Below are 21,482 nucleotides of genomic sequence, written 5' to 3'. Positions count from 1 at the left end.
CCCATTGAGCTATCTTCTTGGTCCCTCAGTCAAACGTTTAAGAATAATGTTGTCACTCAAAGATTTAAAAAAAAAAAATTTCAGATCCTCTTTTGTTGTAATCAGATAAGTACAGTACCCTGTTTTCTCTGTTTTATATCTTGCTTCTCCTATTTTGGTGGCATTTGTAATGTAACTTAATAGAACCTAACAATTAGCTCTGCTTCCTTCAGTTCTCATTATCTTCTTCAGTCCACTGGATGATTTCACCTGATGGGTGCAACTGAGCACATCGGGGATTCCCCACTGAGTCATTCTTAATTGTTGGTCTTCAAAGATGATCTGGTTAGTTGCTCTGCACTAACTTCTTTTCATTTTAGCTGCTTGTCACCATTGCTGGTGGCAGAATCTATATAATCAACTGGTTGAGAGCACTGGTCAGCTAGAGCCAAGGTTAAATCAGGGCCCTGCTTCTATCTGATTTTAATGTCTTAATCTCTGTGTGCCTCTCCACACACATTTTTTTTAAATCTTGAAATTTAACAGGATCTGCATTATCAAGCTGTAGTAAAATTCATAAAATAATGCTTATAAAGCACCTTATAGTAAAGTTCAAGTCCGATGTGGAACTTGAACAGGGAACAGCCATACAACTATTTTCAGTTTCTTTAAGGGACTTTCCCCCTCCAACACCCTACAAGAAACCTCAGTGACTCAGCAGAGAGAAAAGGGTGTCATTCCTACTAGGCACATTGTGTCAAGGAATGATGGGGCAAAGAGTTGCTTTGGCATTCTTCCACATATATATATATATATACACAAATATATATATTTACTTACTATATATATATCACTGTATCACTGTCATCCTGTTGCTCATCGATTTACTTGAGGGGGCACCAGTAACGTCTCCATTGTGAGACTTGTTACTGTTTTTGACATATGAATGTGCCATAGGTAGCTTGCCAGGCTCTGCTGTGCGGGCAGGATACTCTCTGTAGCTTGCCGGCCTCTCTGAGAGGGATGGAGGAATTGAACCTGGATTGGCCACGTGCGAGGCAAATGCCCTACCTGCTGTGCTATCGCTCCAGCCCATATACATATATATACATATATGTATATATATTCCCTTTCTGAAGCTCTGTTTAGTTCATATATATAATATGCAAAAGGACTTATATGTTCATTGTACACACACACATGCGTACACACACCCTTTCTTCCTGCCTTTCTATTCAATCATACCATCAGACCTTTATTGTAGACTTTATTAGCAATTTTTCAGCTAGTTACTTTTGTTTAGGGTGTATGTGCTAGGAGAAACAGGGAGTCTCTTGTCCTAGAATGAATTGAATGTCTGGTTAGGGGTTCCAGAAAAAGATGAGCAAGAGGATAGCCCCACATTCTGACAACTGCTTGCATCTGTGTACTTGTTGTGGGGGGATGGGTCAGCTAGTAGCTGTCGCTGTGCTCAGTGTGTTGTCCTGGCCCTGTGCTCAAGAATCACTCCTGGTAAACTCAGGAGACCATATGGGGTGTAGGGGATTGAACTCAGGTCGGCTATGTGCAAGGCAAGTGCCTTACCTGTTGTACTGTCTCTCCAGTCCCTCAGCTAGCACTTGTAATAGTAATCCTTGGGCATTTCATGTGGTCCCTGGAGCACTGCCAGGAATGATTCCTGTGTGCAGAGCAGGAGTAACCCCTGTGCATTGCCAGGTGTGGCCTCAAAACCAAAAGAAAAATTATCTATATGAAGTGATTAATTATATTTTGACTGCTGTATACTAGATTTTAGATTTGTACTTTATTAAATTGAGAAAATCTGATTGAAGGGCTTTCTTGAGTCCTTTTCAGTGATATCATTTTATCTTTAGGATTCTGGCATTGGCCTTATCCTTCAGTACTTTCTTTAAATGTCACTTATTCCTCTAACAAATGTTATTTATTAGAACACCTCTTCATCTCAGCTTCATTTCTGTACATTGTCTTCAGAATAATCTCATAGTTATGTATTATGGGTGACAAGTGGTTGTATAAGCTTGGAACACATCGTATATTCAAATCTGGAGAAACTCAAACTTGGTAATAGGTACATTAAACCTTATTGTTCTTTTTCATTCACAATACTAATTCCTGACTGTTGTTATCTTTTATATCCTTCACTGGGATTTTCAAGTCCGTTTTAAAGTCAGAAGGCATGGAATGTATATAGGGGATCCAACTCAGTCTTTGGTCTTCTGTTAATGGAAGGCGGGCATTGCGTTTGTTGCAAAATTGTTTTTCTTCAGACTAATCACATCAGTAAGTAGAACAAGGCATCGCATATGGTGGACTTCTGGTAATAACTATTACTTCTCTTTTTGTTGGTTTGTGCTTTATTATTTTATTTTATTATTATTTTTTAGTTTTGAGCCCTAACCAGTTGTAGTCAGGGCTTATGCCTAGTCTGTGCTCAGGGATCGCTCCTGGCAGAGGTTGGGGGATTATATGGGTTGCTGGGGATCGAATCAGGATTGGGTGTATCAAGGCAAATGCCCTATACCCACTGTGCTTTTTTCCAAGGCCCTTATACTTTATTTTTAAAAAGAGATAACACTATTGCCTTTGCCCTCACAAATGGATTCAGATTCTCCTTTGAAATAGGGGAACCCAGATAGACCACTTGCTAGTTTTTTGTTTGGTATTTGTTTGCTACCTGGTAATAGTTTTTATCTTTGTTTCATTGTGAGAACTGAGATTTAGAGGCTTTAGATCATTTACCTGAGGTTCCACAGCTAATTTACACATTTTCTGTTTCTGTCTGATCATTTATGCATAGCAATAACTCAGATGCCAGTGTTGGTGTCGTGGGAGAGGTAAAGCAGAGAATAAGTAGTTGGAAATAAGTTTAATAAGATAACATCAAGGATACTTTTAAGAAAAAGGATTTTAAGCAAAAGAGAAATGGGATCTGATTTATGTTTTATTTGATTTTTCAGTTTTTGGGCCACACCTGATGATGCTGAGGGCTTACTCCTGGCTCAGGGATCAAAATGATTCATAAAGACCTATTGGAGGATGGGGCTGGAGTGATATCACAGCGGGTAGGGCGTTTGCCTTGCACGTGGCTGACCCGGCTTCGATTCCCAGCATCCCATTTGGTCCCCTGAGCACTGCCAGGAGTAACTCCTGAGTGCATGAGCCAGGAATGACTCCTGTGCATTGCTGGGGGTGACCCAAAAAGAAAAAAAAAAAAAAGACCTATTGGAGGAAATGGAATTTGAACTCTGTCAAACAATGACAACATGTGAGGTTGCATTTTTTGTAATGTGGTGAAGACCACCCTCAGGTTCAGAAATTGAGCAAGAGGACTCACAGAATTTAGTAAAAATGGTTCTGTTTATTTGCTGTTTGTTACAGCTAAAGGATACAGATTAAGATTTTAAAAACATGAAAAAAACCACCAGCGGCAGGTCTAGGAGAGTTCTAGGCAGATCCTTTCCATTCTATTGCAGTGGAGGCATGAGTATAGTGCTGGCTTCTCCCAGCAGCGATAGTGCTCATGGGCTATTCCTTAAGTCACGGTGTCCAGATTGTTTTTACTGGAGTTGGTCACATTGACATGGCTAATCGTCCCTATTGCTGACCACAGCCTCTTGTCCCTCCAGGACCAATACCCTGTGGCCCAAGGTCCCATTCTCTTAAACTGCATTGTTAGTGTAGCCGTTTTGGTGTTGTACAAGACCCTCCAAGTAAATAATGACATCTTTCAGATAGGACATTCCAAATGTTCCTTCCCAGGAGCTGGGGGAGCAGTGCAAACCTCTTTGGCTGAGGTTATCCTTGGCTTGCTTGATGGTTAGGTGGGAGGAAGGCAGCCTCTCTGGAACATGAGCAGTGCTAACATGCACTAAAAATGTGTGCACCATGTTTAGACAACTTTATGTTGACTTCAGTGTTGTGTTGATTTCATTGCTGTCTAAATTCTGAAGCTAGACTACTAGGATTCATGTCCTATCATTTGCTAGTTGTAGAATTTATGGTAATTGCATAATTTATAATTTATTTATAAGGCAAGGGTAACAATACCTATCTTATAATTGTTTCTAGAGGGAGGGAATTAAAGAACTTAAAACTTCTTCTGAACTATAATTCTATAAATGCTATAAATGCTATAGAAATTAATAATTCATTCTTGAAGAAATCACCTAGTGATTCCTTTTTGAGTACCAGTGTATTAAAGTCATAAAGAATTTCAAACCTTTATTTTAAATAAAAGTTTATCTAGAGGACTTGTAGCAGTTTTACTTTTAACATGTTCAATAAAAAATATTTTCACTTGCATTAGTTCTACTAAATATGTGCTGCCAACCCAGTTTACCCAGGTAATGACATTATTTTCAGATAATCAATTGGTGCAAAAATCATACTTAACAAATAATAAATTTTGGTGAACTGGTAAGTTTATATTAGCTTTCTTTTTATATACATACAGGTCTGTGTATGATGACCAACCAAATGCACACAAAAAATTTATGGAAAAGTTAGATGCATGTATACGGAATCATGACAAGGAAATTGAAAAGATGTGTAATTTTCATCATCAGGGTTTTGTGGATGCTATTACTGAACTCCTTAAAGTAAGAACTGATGCAGAAAAACTTAAGGTAAAAAATACTTTAAAAATCTGTTATTACCTTTGTTACAGTCACTCAAGTATTATGACTCTCAGTTCAGCTCACTGAAAATTTAGGATAAACTTAAACAAGAAATTGATTTTTAAAAAATGAGAAAAATCACTCAGCTACTAGTTTATAGCATATATGTACATATCACTATAAATTTACCACTTTTAAGAGTTGATATACCATTTGCAATATTTGGGAATGTGCCTATGCTCTTTTAACATAGTTATCATGCTAATGACAGGATTTATTTCTATTTTTGAAAAGCAGTAATACATTGAACTTAACAGGATTTCTTTGCATTCAGGAAAATGAAATGAAAAAACTTGTTTAACAAAAGGCCTCATCTGCAGTGTAGAATTAAAAAATGGCTATTAGTACAATGTTAATGAAACATTGTACTAATGTTTTATCCTCTAAAACAAGTTACTAGAAATATTTTTCTAAAATTATTATTTGGTAATCTGGAAATATTTTCTAAAGCTTTATAGTGATGTATGATTTTATTAGAGATAGTATACATTTTCTGCCGCACAGCAAAACATTATTAAGACATAAATTTGTTCAATCAGAATACAAAATATTTAGTTAAAAAGAATTGTCCTACTTATCTTTCTTTACATTTGGAGTGCTTAGCTGACAGAATGACTCTGGTTCACCAAAGGTTATGGCTAGAAAACCATTATATAAAGGATATTCAGATAACAAGAGACCAAATACAGCATCAATGAGGTCACTGAGCATCTTTGTTCAGAAATTAATGAGATTTTTAATAAACCAGAATGTATTCCTCACTATGATGACCTAATGAGTCACTTAATATGTGGGAAAATTTGGGGCTGAGCCTTGCCTGCACCTGCAGCATTAAAATGTTGCTGTGGATTGAGATTTTTGTGTTTGATGTTAATCAACCACCCAGTGTTTGCATTCAGCAAAGTATGAATGTTTAATTACCATAAAATGCAATCACCATTTCTACAGACAGTGAATGGCACATAGAGCTCATTGAAGTTGTCAAAAAGGGACCAGTGGTCAATTGGGTCAGTGATTTGAATTGTTTGACAGACTTAGAGAAGCAAGTAAAGTTCAAAAATCTTGAGTAAATTTGAGAAGTTTGCCACAGAATCTGTTAAAAGGAACTGTCATAAGTAATTGAAGTTAACAAAAACCTTTTTCAATCAAAAGTTCAAGTTCAAGCTGTAGAGTTAATTTGAATTTGCATTTCTTTGTTCTAACTTTCTCAGGAAGCATGATCTGATTACAAGGGTGAGCAGTTACATCAGGGCAGTTTTGTGCCTATTTGTCTAACTCAGGTGAAATTATTTTTAAGGTACAAGTTACTGATACCAACCGAAGATTTCAAGAAGCTGGAAAGGAGGTGAGAAAACTATGCTATTTTTGGTACTCAACATGTGGATTCAGTTTAACTGTTAATTTGAAAATATGAGCATTTCTTCTTTTCTAAGGTGATAGTGCAAACAGAAGAAATTATTCGATGTAGAATTCAGCAGAGGAACATCACAACTGTGATAGAAAAATTGCAGTTGTGCCTTCCAGGTGAGTTAAACCAATCTATAACATTTGACTTGATAAAATTATGATTTAATGATAAAGCAGGGTCATTCTAAATCACAGGGATTACTGATTATTTGGTAACTTTCCCTCCTACCACCAACCACTTCTCCCCCCACCCCATGCCCCCTCCCCAGCCCAAGACCTTAGTTAATTTTTCAATCTCTTTGGTTCCTTGAATTGTCTTGACTTCTCTGGAGTGTAAAGCCAGGGCTTGATAATCTGTTCCGTTAGTCTTCTAAAACAACCTCCATCTTTCTGCTCCCTTTCTGTCTAGTTTGTCTTGTGTTTGACCTGTCTTCCCATTCCTCTTCCCCTGTTTTTGTTTGTTGTTTGTTTATACTCTTAAGTGCTTTCCCATGCTTATATTTTCTCTTCTTTTTCAAATCTACCTTTTTTTTAAACTTTTAATTTCCATTGTCTTCTGTTTGTTCAGAATTCTGTTTGTTCAAAATTTATTCAGGTTGGTTATGTTTTGCTCTGAGTTTTAATTTGCTAGTAAGCTAAAAAAACAAAACAGAACTCGTAAGTTCTTTCTTCATTTTCCCATCTTGCCTTTCCTCTTCTTTTTAGACTGACTTTTTAGGCTTCTGGGTTTCTGTTGGGATTCAAAGATTATTGGGGCATCAAATAAAGTCTGAAAACACTAATTAGCAATATCTTAACCTTTTCATCGAAAAGAAACGGGTATTTTTTTTTATAAAGTCCATCTCAGTATCCCATTTTTTAGTTGTTCAATATATACATATGTACATATACATATATATAGGAAGGGATCTGAAACCTTCATATTTAGAATATGATACTTTGTTTAATATTTATATAATGCCAGTTTAACTTAAAATACAAATTATAGGTCAAAATTGGTAGTATACTTTATTACCTAAAATTTATTGTTTTCTGATTTACGAGAATCTTTTTTTAGAATCACTGCAATTCAGCTCAGGTTAATTACTGGTGGATCAGGAGTATTTGTACATAATGAAGAGTAAATAAAATATCTACTTATTATGTTAGATTTCAGGATTGAGAAACCTACTTCCTTATAATAATGCTTAATAATAGCTCTTTCCCACTATCAGTACAATTAAATAGCTTTAAAGGCAATATCTAAATTTTAATGGTTATCCCTGAATGGTAATATATCTGAAACAAATTAGTAATGAAATAAGAGCAGAAATTAGTTTGTTCTTCTAGTGGGCTATTTGAGATACAGAAAATGGAAGGAAGATGAGGTTAGCTTCTTGTTACTTTTATATTTGATTTCAAAGTAGGACAATATGAATTTCTATTAACATTGTATTCTTAATTAACATATCCAGAACGATTTCCTTTTTCCATCTAGTCCTTTCTTTTTTTTTTTTTGGCCACACCCAGGTATGGTCAGGTCTTATCCCTGGCTCTGTACTCAGGGATCATTCCTGGGTGTGCTCACGGGATCACATGGGGTGTTGGAAATTGAACTGGGGTCGTTTGTGTGCAAGGCAAGTTCCTTACTCTCTGTACTATCTCTCTGTCCCCTTCCATCTATTCTTCTCTTCTTCTTTTTTTTTTGAAAGATGTGAGGGGGGAGAAAGAAGTACATGTTAAAGAACAAACAAAAAAGAGAATACAAGCTTCTCCAGTATGAAAATAGACAAGCAGAGAAGGAGAGACAAGCAAGATAGATGTTCAAGGGAGAACATGAGCTTGAAGAGCAAGCATCTATTCTTTTAATTATCCATTCATAATATTTTTTGTGTCAGGTGCTATGATAGATGTTGGAAGTACAAAGTTGAAAATTACATACCAAAAAAAAAAAGAAAATTACATAGTTCTAGTTCTAAAGGATCTTATCATCTAGTATGAATAAAGACACATGAGCCATCAATTATGCATAGTTGCCTAATTCCTTCTTAAATTAAAAGGAGCATGAGAACATAGAAGTCATAAGGTAAACATTTTCCTGATGTATTAGTTTTGTTCGATTATTTTTAAGGAAAGCATTTTTATGTGAAAACATTTTGGATGTTTTAGTTGTCAAAGCACCAGACCTGATGCAGTATTCTATTTGATATTCAGCAATTGTCTGTCATGGTTCTAAAGATGCAGGAAAAAATAATAAAAGTAGCTGTCAAAACAGTAAAATTGGAAGCCGGAGTGATAGTACAACAGGTATACAGTGTTTGCCTTACATGGGTTGGATCCCTGGCATCCCATCTGTCCCCCCACCCCCCAGTGCTGCAAGAGTAATTCCGAGTGCAGGCCCGTGAATAACCCCTGAGCATCACTGGGTGTGACCCAAAAAGACCAAAAAAAAAAAAAAACCCAGAAAAATTGCATAAGGTAGGTGTGAAATTTATATAAATTATTGAAGAGGGAGTCTTCAAAGGAAGATTGTACTTATAGCAATAGTTTCTAGACTCTTTTCCTGGTTATGTATTTATACATGAATGCTTTGATTGAAAAATAAGAGTATCAAAAAACATGAGCATCATTACCTTACCCTGTGATATCTGTGATAGAAATATATATGGACTTCATGAAGATAGGGCTGGCTCTTTATACATTTCAGACTATAAAATAGATCTTTGTGAACGTGAAGGCCCCTTGAAGAATAGCCATTAGAAGCTCAAAAATTTGAGGAAAAAATTTTCTAGGAAAATGTGAAAAATTTTGATGATCCGATAATAGTTACTCACTAATTTTAAAATTTTGCATAAAATATGATAATGTTAATATTCTTAGTTTCAGCAAAACCTCTTTTGGTGTCAAAATATCATCTTGCTGAAGCTTAATAAATTTATTTATGTTTTTGAGCTTTAATAGAAATAATAAAAATGCTTTGTTATATTTGTTTGTGCTATTACATGCAATTTATCCTCTGCTGTAAAATTTTTCTTTGTAGATTTGGTGTAAAATTTTGTTTAGTGACCTAAAATGTACTTATGTTATTTGTTACATGGTAAAAATTAAAATCACCTTCATTGTTGCTCATTTTCCCTCTCAAATAGTTAAAGTTCATGCCTAACTCCACCAAACAGAGACGTTAGCAAGTTTTTGAATAGGATAATAGTTTATTGTTTAATATCTCAGTTACTGTATAGAGGTTAGGATATTAAAATGTTCCACATTCAACTATAATGTATTAATATTTTTATAGTATTCAGTAATGTAGGAATAAAAGTGTTTTTATTTGTAGTAAAGATAAAATTAATGGCTTTATACTCTTCCCTGCATTAATTCTTTTAATATCAGAATTACTTTTTCATTTTGAAACCTAAAATAAGTCATATTTTTTAATGCAGTGCTGGAAATGTACAGTAAGCTAAAAGAACAGATGAATGCAAAAAGGTGAGTTGGTTTCCTTCCTAATTAAAAATTAAAAAAAAATTTAGATTATAGTTTAGGTCACATATTTATAATAGTATTAATATGTATAGTTTTGATATGCAGTTACTGCACCTCACCACCACCAAAGTGCCCAGGATTCTTCACCAATATTCTTTGGTTATTTTGAGTCTACTTCATTTCCTCCCATCTTTTCTCCTTGCTTGGTAATATCAGTTTTTAATCCAAGATCAAGTATCATTTGATACTATGTATTCCCTACCTGGTTTCAATAAGATTTTTTTCTTGATTACTGTAAGTTTTGCTTTCTCCCCTTAATTCATCTTTTTTTTTTCTTTTTGGTTCACACCCAGCGATGCTCAGGGGTTACTCCTGGCTTTGCACTCAGGAATTACTCCTGGCAGTGCTTGGGGGACTATATGGGATGCCGGGGATCGAACCCGGGTCGGCCGCATGCAAGGCAAACGCCCTACCCGCTGTGCTATCGCTCTGGCTCCTTAATTCATCTTTATTCATACATTTTCCCCATATGTTAAAACACCACTAAGTCGTGAATTCTTTGTGAATTCTTGTTCTTTATAAATGCTGTCAAGGATTAATAATATTGATGAGAATAAATAAATAAATAATGAAATGAAAACATGAGTTAGCAGCTTACGTAGGTCTGTGTCAGAGTAAGCATGGGCACTCCAGAGTTTGACTCTCTGGGTTTATGTTTTGTTTTATAAAAATATACATAGGGGAAGTGAAAATATAATTTAAAGTAGTTTTTTGATGGCCGGGCTGGAGCAATAGCCCAGCAGGTAGGGCGTTTGCCTTGCACTCGGATGACCCAGGTTCGATTCCTCCACCCCTCTTGGAGAGCCCAGCAAGCTACTGAGAGTATCCTGCCTGCGCGGCAGAGCCTGGCAAGCTACCCATGGCGTATTCAATATGCCAAAAACAGTAACAACAAATCTCACAGTGGAGACGTTACTGGTGCCCACTCGAGCAAATCGATGAGCAACGGGATGACAGTGACAGTGACAGTATTGATTGCCAGAGAATCAATGGTGTTTAAATGTTTTAAGGATAAACAATTTTCAAGAAACATTAAGAAGATGAGTAAATGAGATATCTGGAATAATGAAGTCATTTGCTTTTAGTTTACTAAAAACTATTCCTGTTCATTTATATAAATCTATACTCAAAAGATTTGTGTATATCTAGCTTTATAGATCTATGCGTTTAATTTTATTAGACTTTTACTTTGCTAAGTAAATTGATACTAACTGGTGAGTTTTTATGAGCCTTAAATTAGTCTTATTATATATATATACATATATATAGTTAACATGTGTTTAACATCAGGTTTATGTCCTTGTATTGTGAATGTTCATGCCTAAATAGCAATACCATGTATTTGTTGAAAAGAAAATTTTAAAGGTGCCCATCAAAGAGGCAGGTTAAAGTAGGGGTGGGAGGGAATTGGGGGACACTGGTGGAAGGAAGTTGACATTAGTGGTGGGGCTTGTGCTAGAACAATATATGCCTAAAACTCAACTAGGAATAACTTTATAAATGATGATGTCTCAATTGAAAAAAAGAGACATTAACTTCTCCTCTTTCAAACAAAATCAAATATTTAAGGGATTGTACTGAAATTGCTGGACTGGAGCAATAGCACAGCGGGTAGGGCGTTTGTTTGCCTTGCACAAAGCCGACCCGGGTTCAATTCCTCCATCCCTCTCGGAGAGCCTGGCAAGCTACTGAGAGTATCCTGCCTGCACAGCAGAGCCTGGCAAGCTACCTGTGGTGCATTCAATATGACAAAAATAGTGACAATAAATCTCACAATGGAGACATTACTGGTGCCCGCTCGAGCAAATCTATGAACAACTGGACTGGACAACAGTGCTACAGTGCTGCTGAAGTTGCTGAGGGACTGCTACCAGCACAGGGGCGTGAGGTGCTGGGACTCCACACGTGAAGCATGCTGCACTCTAGCTCTTTGAGCCTTCTCTCCAGCTCACTGCTCCCCTTCCTGCTATCCACTATTCCTCCTAGAGACAAAACCTTACACCTCTTACAGTATTATTTTGGTACTACACATTAATTAATGTCTTTAACTTTAGGGCCAGAGAGGACGCAGGTTTAGGCACTTGACTTGCACGCAGCCATCCGACCTCCCCATGCTGCCACCACACCTTCCAACCATCTCACCACCCCACCCCTAAAGTCATTTAATTCCCGGTACTGCATATGGTCCTTGAGCAGTGCCAGATGTGATCTCTGGACACAACCAGGTGGTCCAGCTGTCTCTGACACTATAGGACCCAAGCGCTGAACTCCCAGCTCTGTTGGGCTGAGAATCGCCTCTGGGGCCTCCAAACCTGAGCATTGCTGAGGAGGCCCCCTCCCCCAGTGAATCTCTTAATTTCAGGTTGCAAGTACTTGATAACTGACTTTGAGTACTTTCTCAGTTTAAATTGGTGTTTCTTTCTTCTGCAGTATGTCTGTCAAATCTTTTGATTCTATAGAATTTCTGTTATCTCACTCTCTACTGGTGTCTCTCATGTACAGTTTTCATAATTGGTATCTTCACTAATATAGTGCATATTTACAGTTGGTTAATTGATACTGATAACTCATTAATTCCACACATATTTTGGGTGTGTTTGGGACTATGATTGGTGGTGCTTGTGGCACTTCCTGGCTCTATGGTCAGAGGTGACACTGGTGATGCTTGGGACTATATTGGTGCTTGGGATTGGAACCAGGGTTGGCTGCATGCAAGGCATGTGTCTTGCCCACCATGCTGTCCTTCAGACCCCTCTTAATCGTTGAGTTTTAAGTGGTATTTGTATATTTTGAATACTCGTTTTTTAAAAAGTCATATGTATGGGTTATCTTTTGTTGTTTTGCTCTTTGGGGGGCGGGAAGACATACCCAGAAGTGCTTGAGTTTTACGCCTGGTTCGTGCTTAGGATTCACTGTTGGTGGAACTCTGATGTCAGGCATCGATCCCAGGTTGGGCGCAAGATGGCAGCAGCCTACCTGCTATACTATCCCTCTGATCCCCAAATCCGTGATTTGAAAATATTTTCTCTCATTCTGTGGCTTATTCTTTCATTCTCTCAGAAGTTTCTTTTTATAACAGAAGATTTTTATTTTAATGAAGTTAAACTTACCAGTTTTGGCCATCATGGATCGTACTTTGGTGTTTCTTCTGTGATATTTTCTAGAGTTTTATAATTTTGTGTTTTAAATTTATGATTTGCTATAAATGAATTTGTGTAACATTTACCTCTGACCATGAAATAGATCAATTTTGATAGACTTTCTTTGCTTTCATTAATTTTCTGCTTTTGTTTTCACATAGTCAGTATACATATTTTGTTAAATTTATACGTATGTAACCTTTCTTGATAGAAGGGTAAATGTAATTTTATTTTATTTTAAAATTTATATTTTAATGTATACATAGTAACTTTGTTTTAGTTACTTAATAGTTCTGGGAGTCTCTTTTTTTTTTTTTTTTTTTTGCTTTTTGGGTCACACCCAGCGATGCACAGGGGTCACTCCTGGCTCATGCACTCAGGAATCACCCCTGGCGGTGCTCAGGGGACCATATGGGATGCTGGGATTCGAACCCGGGTTGGCCGCGTGCAAGGCAAACGCCCTACCCGCTGTGCTATCGCTCCAGCCCCTGGGAGTCTTATTTAGTCTAGGCTTTGGTATTTTTTATGAAGACAGTCATACATGCCATCCACATCAAAAGTTTTTTTCTTAATATGAATACCTTTTATTTTCTTATTATATTAGCTGTGAATTCTAGAATTATGTCATAAGATAATTTTGTAAAATAATTTTGTCTGTTTCTAATTTCATAGGGGAAAGCATTCTGTTTCTCACTTTTTAAAATTTGGTTTGGGGGCCACATTCAGCTGTGCTCAGGAGTACTCCTGGTTCTGTGCTCAGGGATCACTCCTAGTGGTGCTTGGGGGACCACATGGGAGGCTCGGGATGGAATCTGGGTTGGCTGCATGCAAGGCAAACACCCTGCCCACTGTGCTGTCTCTCTGGCCCCTTGTTTCTCACTTTTAAGCATGATGTTAACTTTGTACAATTTCTAATGTATTTTTGGTTTTTGGGGAGTCCAATCAGGTGGTACTCAGGGGCTGTGGCTTGCTCAGTGCTCCAGGTTTCCTGGTAGTGCTCATGGGATCCTGTGATGCCTAAGTGTGATTCCAGGCATCTTCATGCAAAGCACATGCTCCAGCCCTCTGAGTTAACTTCAGTGCCCCAAATTTGTGAGATTTGAAATTTGTTAAGATGTAGTTTATTGGGGCCGGAGTGATAGCACAGCGGGCAGGGCATTTGCCTTGCACGCAGCCGACCCGGGTTCAATTCCCAGCATCCCATATGGTCCCCTGAGCACTGCCAGGGGTAATTCCTGAGTGCAGAGCCAGGAGTAACCCCTGTGCATTGCCAGGTGTGATCAAAAAGGCAAAAAAAATAAAAGACGTAGTTTATTATTCCTAATATGGCCTGTATTGTTCTTGTGCCTAGTGTGCTGTGAAGCTCATTAAATGAATTTTTTATTCTCACACTTATATATATTTTTATTTTTTAACAGTTATTGGATTCTTTGTAATAATTTGCATTTCTGTGTTAGGAATCTCTATCTCTCTATATATTGATTGTCTTTTCTATCAATTTGATTACATTTATAATAGTTATTTTAGAGTCTTCATTCAGTCCCAAACTATACCACCTAGATTTATGCTTCTGTTGCTTTTTTCTTTTCATTTTGGGTCAAGGTTTTTTTGCTTACTTATGTATTTTTTTTTAACTTTTATGACAATGAGGATGTTGTTTACAAGACTGGTAGACACTAAAAAAACCATTAAACTTCTGGTGAAATAGAAATATTTAATAGAAGGAAAATTAAGTAAAAATGGTGAGAGAACCTTAGAGGACATACATAATTTCCATTTTTGGATGATACATAAATGCTTTGCAATATATTATATTTATTATAAATGTATTTTGTTTAAAGAAAATTCCAGGTAAGAGATTTGACATAGGGAGAAGCTTACTGTAGTATTGTTTATAAAAAATAAAAAACAAATAGAACTGGAGAAATAGTATGGGCTGACGGTGCTTGCTGGCAGGCAGTCAACCCTGGTCCCTGGTTGACTATGATACCTATGATACTGTACATTTAGCTGAAGTTGTTCGAGTTAAAATAAGAAAGTTAATATAAGCCATGAATTCTTAGTTTGTAACTTGTTCATTTATATATATAAATCTACATATAGTTTATGCTTAGTAGCTGGAATAAAATGTAATTTTTACTTTATTGAACAATGTCTTTTTTTTTTTTTTTTTGCTTTTTGGGTCACACCCGGCAATGCACAGGGGTGACCCCTGGCCCTGCACTCAGGAATCACCCCTGGCAATACTTGAGTGACCATATGGGATGCTGGGAATCGAACCGGGTCGGCCGAGTGCAAGGCAAACGCACTACCCACTGTGCTATTGCTCCAGCCCTGAACAATGTCTTTTTTTTTTTTATAGTAGTGTGAGGTTGATTATTTGAACTTATTTGTAAGATTAACACAATAAGAACTTTCTCTGTTTAAAAACTTTTCTCTTAGGTATTATGCTGCTCTAAAAACCATGGAACAATTAGAAAATGTGTATTTCCCCCGAGTTAGTCAATACCGGTTTTGTCAGCTAATGATAGAGAATCTTCCTAAGTTGCGTGAAGATATCAAAGAAATCTCTATGTCTGACCTCAAAGATTTTTTGGAAAGCATCAGAAAACATTCTGACAAAATAGGTGAAACAGCTATGAAACAGGTAAGATATAAAAGTTGGATCATAATTTAATGACTTTATTCAAGTTATTAAATTTATCTGTAGTTTACTTTTTTTATTTGTATAACTTGCTTATTTGTGATTACTTTCATCTAACCTTTCCTGATTCTTGTTTAGAATGGACTTTATATTAGTGTTTTCATTTGGTATGCTGTTATTCCTTATTTAAGTAAGTCAGTCAAACCAGAATTCATCACTTCCTCAATAGCTGATCTCTTGGCAATCTCCTACAGTTGTGGTATATGGGAACTTGCCAATAGTCAAATTTGGTTGTAAAATTGGGTCTTGAGAGACAGACAGTGGGTAAGGCGCTTGCCTTGTACTTCTGGGTTCAATTTCCAGAACTCCTTATTCCCCAGAGCCTGCTGGTAGTGATCCCTGAGTATAGAGCCAGGAGAGATCCCTGAGCAGAGCTAGGTTCAAAAACCAAAACCCAGAAGCACAATAAAGCAAACAAAAGTTTCTAATCTTTTCAACAGATATTGATAAATACATGCAGACAGTTCAGAAAGATAAATAACACAAATCATGAACAAATGGCATATTATTCTAGATCCTATGCTTGCAAACACTGAAAAGATAAGAAAATATAAAAGTTGGACCAATTTTGACCATATTTAATTTTTAAATAATTTGACTTTTTCCTCTCAAATAGGCACAGCAGCAGAAAACCTTCAGTATTACTCTGCAAAAGCAAAATAATATAAAATTTGGAAGGAATATTCATATAAATGGCAGAATTCCAGAAGAAAGGAATAAAATTGTACTGAAACATGCATTTGAGGAAGAAGATGAGAATGAAGAGGAGGTGAGGAGTTTTATTCATTGTTGGATTAATTTTGTTGTTGTTATTGTTGTTGTTGTTGTTGTTGTTGAATCACCATGTAGAAAATTACAATGCTTTCAGGCTTAAGTCTCAGTTATACAATGCTGAAACAACCATCCCTTCACCAGTGCCCATATTCCACCACCAAAAAAAAACCCAGTATACCTCTCATCCCTCCTACCCGCGGCCCGCCCCCCTCTCGGCCTGGGTAACTGATAAATTTCACTTTACTTTCTCTTTACTTTGGTTACATTCAACATTTCAACAAAAAACTCACTGTTATTGTTAGGAGTTCCCCATTAGAGTCAGACCTGAGATATGAGGTTTTGGATTTCTGTATTTTAGCAACTAAGTCCAGGGAAATTTCTTCCAGAAATTGGATCATTGCAAGCTTATATCTCTCATTAGTGGTCCTCATAGTATGGCGGTCGCCACGCCCTACCCCCTTCCCCCCCCAAAAGGTAAAGGCGAGAGAGAGAAAAACCTTTCCAGGCATGGGGCCGAGACTTAGTTCTCAGTCTGGAGAATTCTGCAAGGAGCTGCTGGTATCAAAAGTAGTTTAGCTGGACTCTGGAATCATGCTCGTGCAGCTGCAGCTGCAGTGAGGCCGCACACGTGCGGCCCCGGGGTCACATCTTGGCGGCGAGCGTGGCTGGTGCCACCCACCTTCCCGAGAGCAGCCTTGAGTCCCTTTGCTGCCGCTTGTATGTCTCGTCTGTGGTCCTCATAGTATGGCGGTCGCCACACCCGAATTAATTTTTTTGAGTTGTAATCTCTATCTCTATCTCTAAGGCTTTCAACTTTTTCTATGTGCAACTAAATTATATAGACCAGTTTGTAATGATTTATTGGGGCAGTGGAATCATATGACATGTTTGATTGTATCTTTGACAGAAGAACAGAGTATATTGCAGATTCTGTTTGTAAGTCACATTTGTGAATTTATGTGTTCAACTATAATTACCAGTAAAAGTGTAAATATAAGGGTTTTCTTGGTAATGATCTATCCTCTTAAGTATTTGTGGAAAACATGTCATTTCATGATAGAACTTTACCGTTTAGACTAATTCTGGATACCTACATCTTCCTTATGATTTTTCAATTGATGCTAAATACTATAAAATAATCCTAATCTGATTAAAATTTATTTATTTTAAAAGTATTAAGTTTAGAACTCTTGAAGTGATGCTTAAATATTTTTCTTTCAATGTCTTTATCTAAATAATTCATTCTTAGTTTTAGTGCTTTTGTTCTGTTTTGTTTTATTGTTGTTTTGCTTTGTTTGTTTTGGGGCCATGCTTGGTTGTGCTCAGGCCTTATTCCTGGCTCTGTGCTCAGGGGTTACTCCTGGTGGTACTCAAGGAACCATATGAGATGCGAGACTGCACCTGGTTTGTCTGCATGTAAGGCAAACACTTACTTGATATACTATCACTCTAGCCCTGTAATTTAATCTCTACAAGTTCCTTTGTAGCCCTACTTGTAATCATTTTTTAAAATTCCTTTTGAATTTAGTTTATCTCCTAGTTGTCCATTATTCCCAAGTCATGTTTTGATTGGTCTACGAGATCTTGTTGATCTACAAGATTTTAAATCCTTTTCCAAGGACCTGTTTGAGACACAGTAAGAATTGTTAATTGACTACTAAAGGAATCATGGTTATGTGCCCAGAAACATATACTGGTTTAGTATAGCTTGCCTTGCTTGCATCCTACTCCTGTTCAATGTCCAGAATTGCATGTAGTCCCCTGATGCCCAAATATGTTCCTTTAAAAAGAGATTATCTGTTTCTTGGGGCTGGAGCAATAGCACAGCGGGTAGGGCGTTTGCCTTGCATGCAGTCGACCCGGGTTTGATTCCCAGCATCCCATATGGTCCCCTGAGCACCGCCGGAGGTTATTCCTGAGTACAGAGCCAGGAGTAACCCCTGAGCATCGCCAGGTGTGACCCAAAAAGAAAAAAAAAAGAGAGACTATCTGTTTCTTAAGGAAGTATGCTTTTTTATGCTTCTGATGATATGGTTTCTTAGATTTCATCCTGGAATCACCCACATCCCAAATTGGGTTTGGGAAGTCTGTAGCAAGTTTTCAGTTATCTACCTGGCATGTTAGAGGTATAGAGTTTCTTCTCTTTCATTTTATAAATAGTTAACACCGGTGACAGGCAGATAAAGAATGAATGAAAGATTGCCAAAACAAATTGAAAAGGGGTTATGTTTTAATTGTATGCCTTTTGTAGTCAATAAATGTTGTAACATGAAGTACATGGATTTCCTTGTTCTTTTTCTTTGTTTTTGGGGCCACTTCTGGTTCTGGGCTCAGGGTCACTCCTAGCTGTGTGCAGGGGACCATATCTGGTGCCGGGGTCAGCCATATGCAGAGCAAGGGCTTTAACCCCTGTATTGTCTCACTAGTCCTGAATCCTTGTTTATCTTTTACTGCGTGTTACTAGCAATGGATTAGTAGCTTCACCTATAATTTCTAAAATATGGTTTTATTTTTCAGGTCTTAACTGTTCAGGATCTTGTTGATTTTTCTCCTGTTTATCGATGTTTGCATATTTATTCTGTTTTGGTAAGTATCTTTTATGTATATATTATTGAGAGTGTACTGTCTTGCATTGCTTAATGAGAGGGTGATACTCTTGGGAAGTTTGTCATTAGACAGTTTTGATGTGGTAACTTCAAAGAGTATGTAACACTAACCTAGATGGTATAGCCTTCTACACTCCCAGGCTATATATAGGAACTCTATCATTTATTTGGTCTCTTACTGACTAAAACATCATTAATGTAGGTAGCAATTGACTTTCATACACACATGCACATGCAGTTATAAATGGCTTAACATTTTTGGCTTAACATTTTAATTAACAATGGTATTTATATACAACAGTGGTCCCAATAAATTGTACCTATAGTCTAGGTATGTATGATGAAGGATGGAATTGTGTAGTGGTGAAGTTAATGTAGTATTTTTATGTTTTAATTTAACATTTTTAATTTAACATTTTATTTATTTATTTTTTTGCTTTTTTGGGGGGGGTCACACCCAGCGATGCTCAGGGGTTACTCCTGGCTTTGCACTCAGGAATTACTCCTGGCAGTGCTTGGGGGACCGGGGATCGAACCTATGTCGGCCACATGCAAGGCAAACACCCTCCTTGCTGTGCTAATGCTCCGGCCCCAGAAATTATTTTTATTTTTAAGAATTATTTTGATTCTTGGGGGTTTAATGGACACACATCCAGTGATGCTCAGGGCTTCCTACTGGTTCTGTACTTAAGGGTCATTCCTAGTGGGGTTCAGGGGTCCATTTGTGGTTCCAGGGATTGAACCTGGATCAGCCATGTGCAAAGCAAATGCCTTACCCATTCTCCTGTGTCTCCAGTCTGATCTGACTTTATTTTCAAGTATATAAAATATAATAATCTTGGCTGATTATTGCCTCAATTTTAAAATTATTTTGATCTATTCTAGTTGTATATATATTTTAGTTTGTTACTTGTTTTTGTATCTTTAAAGTATATAGAATTTATAAATTTAAGAAAAACAGGGGGCCGGAGCGATAGCACAGCGGGTAGGGCGTTTGCCTTGCACGCGGCCGACCCGGGTTCGATCCCCGGCATCCCATATGGTCCCCCAAGCACTGCCAGGAGTAATTCCTGAGTGCAAAGCCAGGAGTAACCCCTGAGCATCGCTGGGTGTGACCCAAAAAGCAAAAAAAAAAAAAAAAAGAAAAGAAAAACACCAAAAAAATTTTGGTGGTGGGGCTGGAGTGATATCACAGTGGGTAGGGCGTTTGCCTTGCACGCAGCCGACCCGGGTTCGAATCCCAGCATCCCATATGGTCCCCTGAGCACTGCCAGGAGGAATTCCTGAGTGCAGAGCCAGGAGTAACCCCTGTGCATCGCTGGGTGTGACCCAAAAAGTAAAAAAAAAAAAAAAAATTGGTGGTGGTGGGAAGGCCACACCTGGAGATGCTCAGGGGTTACTCCTGGTTCTGCACACAAGGATCACTTCTGGCAGACTCAGGGAACCTTATAGGGTGCAGGGGATTGAACTTGGGTTGGCTGTGAGCAAGGCAAGCATCCAATCCATTGTATTGTCACCCCAGCTTCAGAAAAGCACTTTTTAAAAGATACTGATTTTTAAAAAACAATTCAGGCTTAACTTTTTAATTATAATGATATAGGTAAGTTTTATATGGGGTTTTTTTTTTTTTTTTTTTTTTTTGCTTTTTGGGTCACACCCAGCAATGCTCAGGGGTTACTTCTGGCTTTGCACTCAGGAATTACTCCTGGCAGTGCTTGGGGGACCATATGGGATGCTGAGGATCGAACCCGGGTCAGCCGCATGCAAGGCAAACGCCCTACCCGCTGTACTATTGCTCAGGCCCCAGTATGTGTGTGTTTTTTTTAATACATAGCAATTATTTGGGCACATCTCAATTTGTTTGAATTTAGCTTTAGTTTCCTAGTTGTTATGATTCCAAACAATTGCTGTCTTTGAATATATTGACAAAAGCTTGTTCTTGGTATTTAATATGAAATGTTTTTGGGCACTCCAGTGTTTTCCAGATTTTGGCTATTGTAAACAGTGCTGCAATGAACATACAAATGCAGATATTATTTCTACTATACCTTTTTGCATCTCTGGGATATATTCCCAGGAGTGGTATTGCTGGATTAAATGGTAGTGAAATTTCTAATTTTTTGAGAATCGTCCGTATTGTTTTCCAGAAGGCCTGAACCAGTTGGCATTCCCACCAGCAGTGAAGGAGAGTCCTTTTCTTCCCACATCCGTGCCAACAGCAGTTGCTTTTGTTCTTTTGTATGTGGGCCATTCTCTGTGGTGTGAAATGATATCTCATTGTTGTTTTAATCTGCATTTCCCTGATGATTAGTGATGTAGAGCATTTTCTCATCTGTCTTTTAGCCATTTGGATTTCTTCTTTGAGAAAATTTCTGTTTATTTTCATCCCCTATTTTCTGATGGGGTTAGATGTTTTCTTCTGTAGAGTTCAACCAGTGCCTTGTATATCCTTGATATCAACCCCTTATCAGATGGGTATTGGGTGAATATCCTTTCCCATTCTCTAGACTGTCTTTGTATTTGGGTCGCTGTTTCTTTTGAGGTGCAGAAGCTTCTTACTTTAAGATAGTCCCATTTGTTTATCTCTGTTTTCATTTGCTTGGCCAGTGGCATGTCATCTTTGAAAATACCTTTAGCATGAGTGTCGTGGAGG

General features: G+C 37.5%; 1 protein-coding gene across 3 annotated transcripts in view; it reads left to right on the top strand.

Annotated features, from left to right (window-relative positions):
- EXOC6 (exocyst complex component 6) overlaps positions 1-21,482 on the top strand; it is a 168,754-nt gene that overhangs the window by 43,466 nt on the left and 103,806 nt on the right. The window contains exons 1-8 of one of the 3 annotated variants that reach the window (XM_055119231.1): positions 302-324; positions 4,454-4,625; positions 5,974-6,021; positions 6,110-6,200; positions 9,503-9,548; positions 15,188-15,392; positions 16,066-16,218; positions 18,741-18,809. In XM_055119231.1, the coding sequence (XP_054975206.1) occupies positions 317-324; positions 4,454-4,625; positions 5,974-6,021; positions 6,110-6,200; positions 9,503-9,548; positions 15,188-15,392; positions 16,066-16,218; positions 18,741-18,809 (792 nt within the window). In that variant the 5' untranslated portion in view covers positions 302-316. Of the gene's footprint in view, positions 1-301; positions 325-4,453; positions 4,626-5,973; positions 6,022-6,109; positions 6,201-9,502; positions 9,549-15,187; positions 15,393-16,065; positions 16,219-18,740; positions 18,810-21,482 lie in introns of those variants that run through there. The other 2 variants (XM_004607362.2, XM_055119232.1) reach the window with 2 other exon arrangements.

This window comes from Sorex araneus, chromosome 11 (assembly GCF_027595985.1).
Source record: "Sorex araneus isolate mSorAra2 chromosome 11, mSorAra2.pri, whole genome shotgun sequence".
Classification (NCBI taxonomy): domain Eukaryota; kingdom Metazoa; phylum Chordata; class Mammalia; order Eulipotyphla; family Soricidae; genus Sorex; species Sorex araneus.
This window is presented reverse-complemented; position numbering and strand designations above follow the sequence as displayed.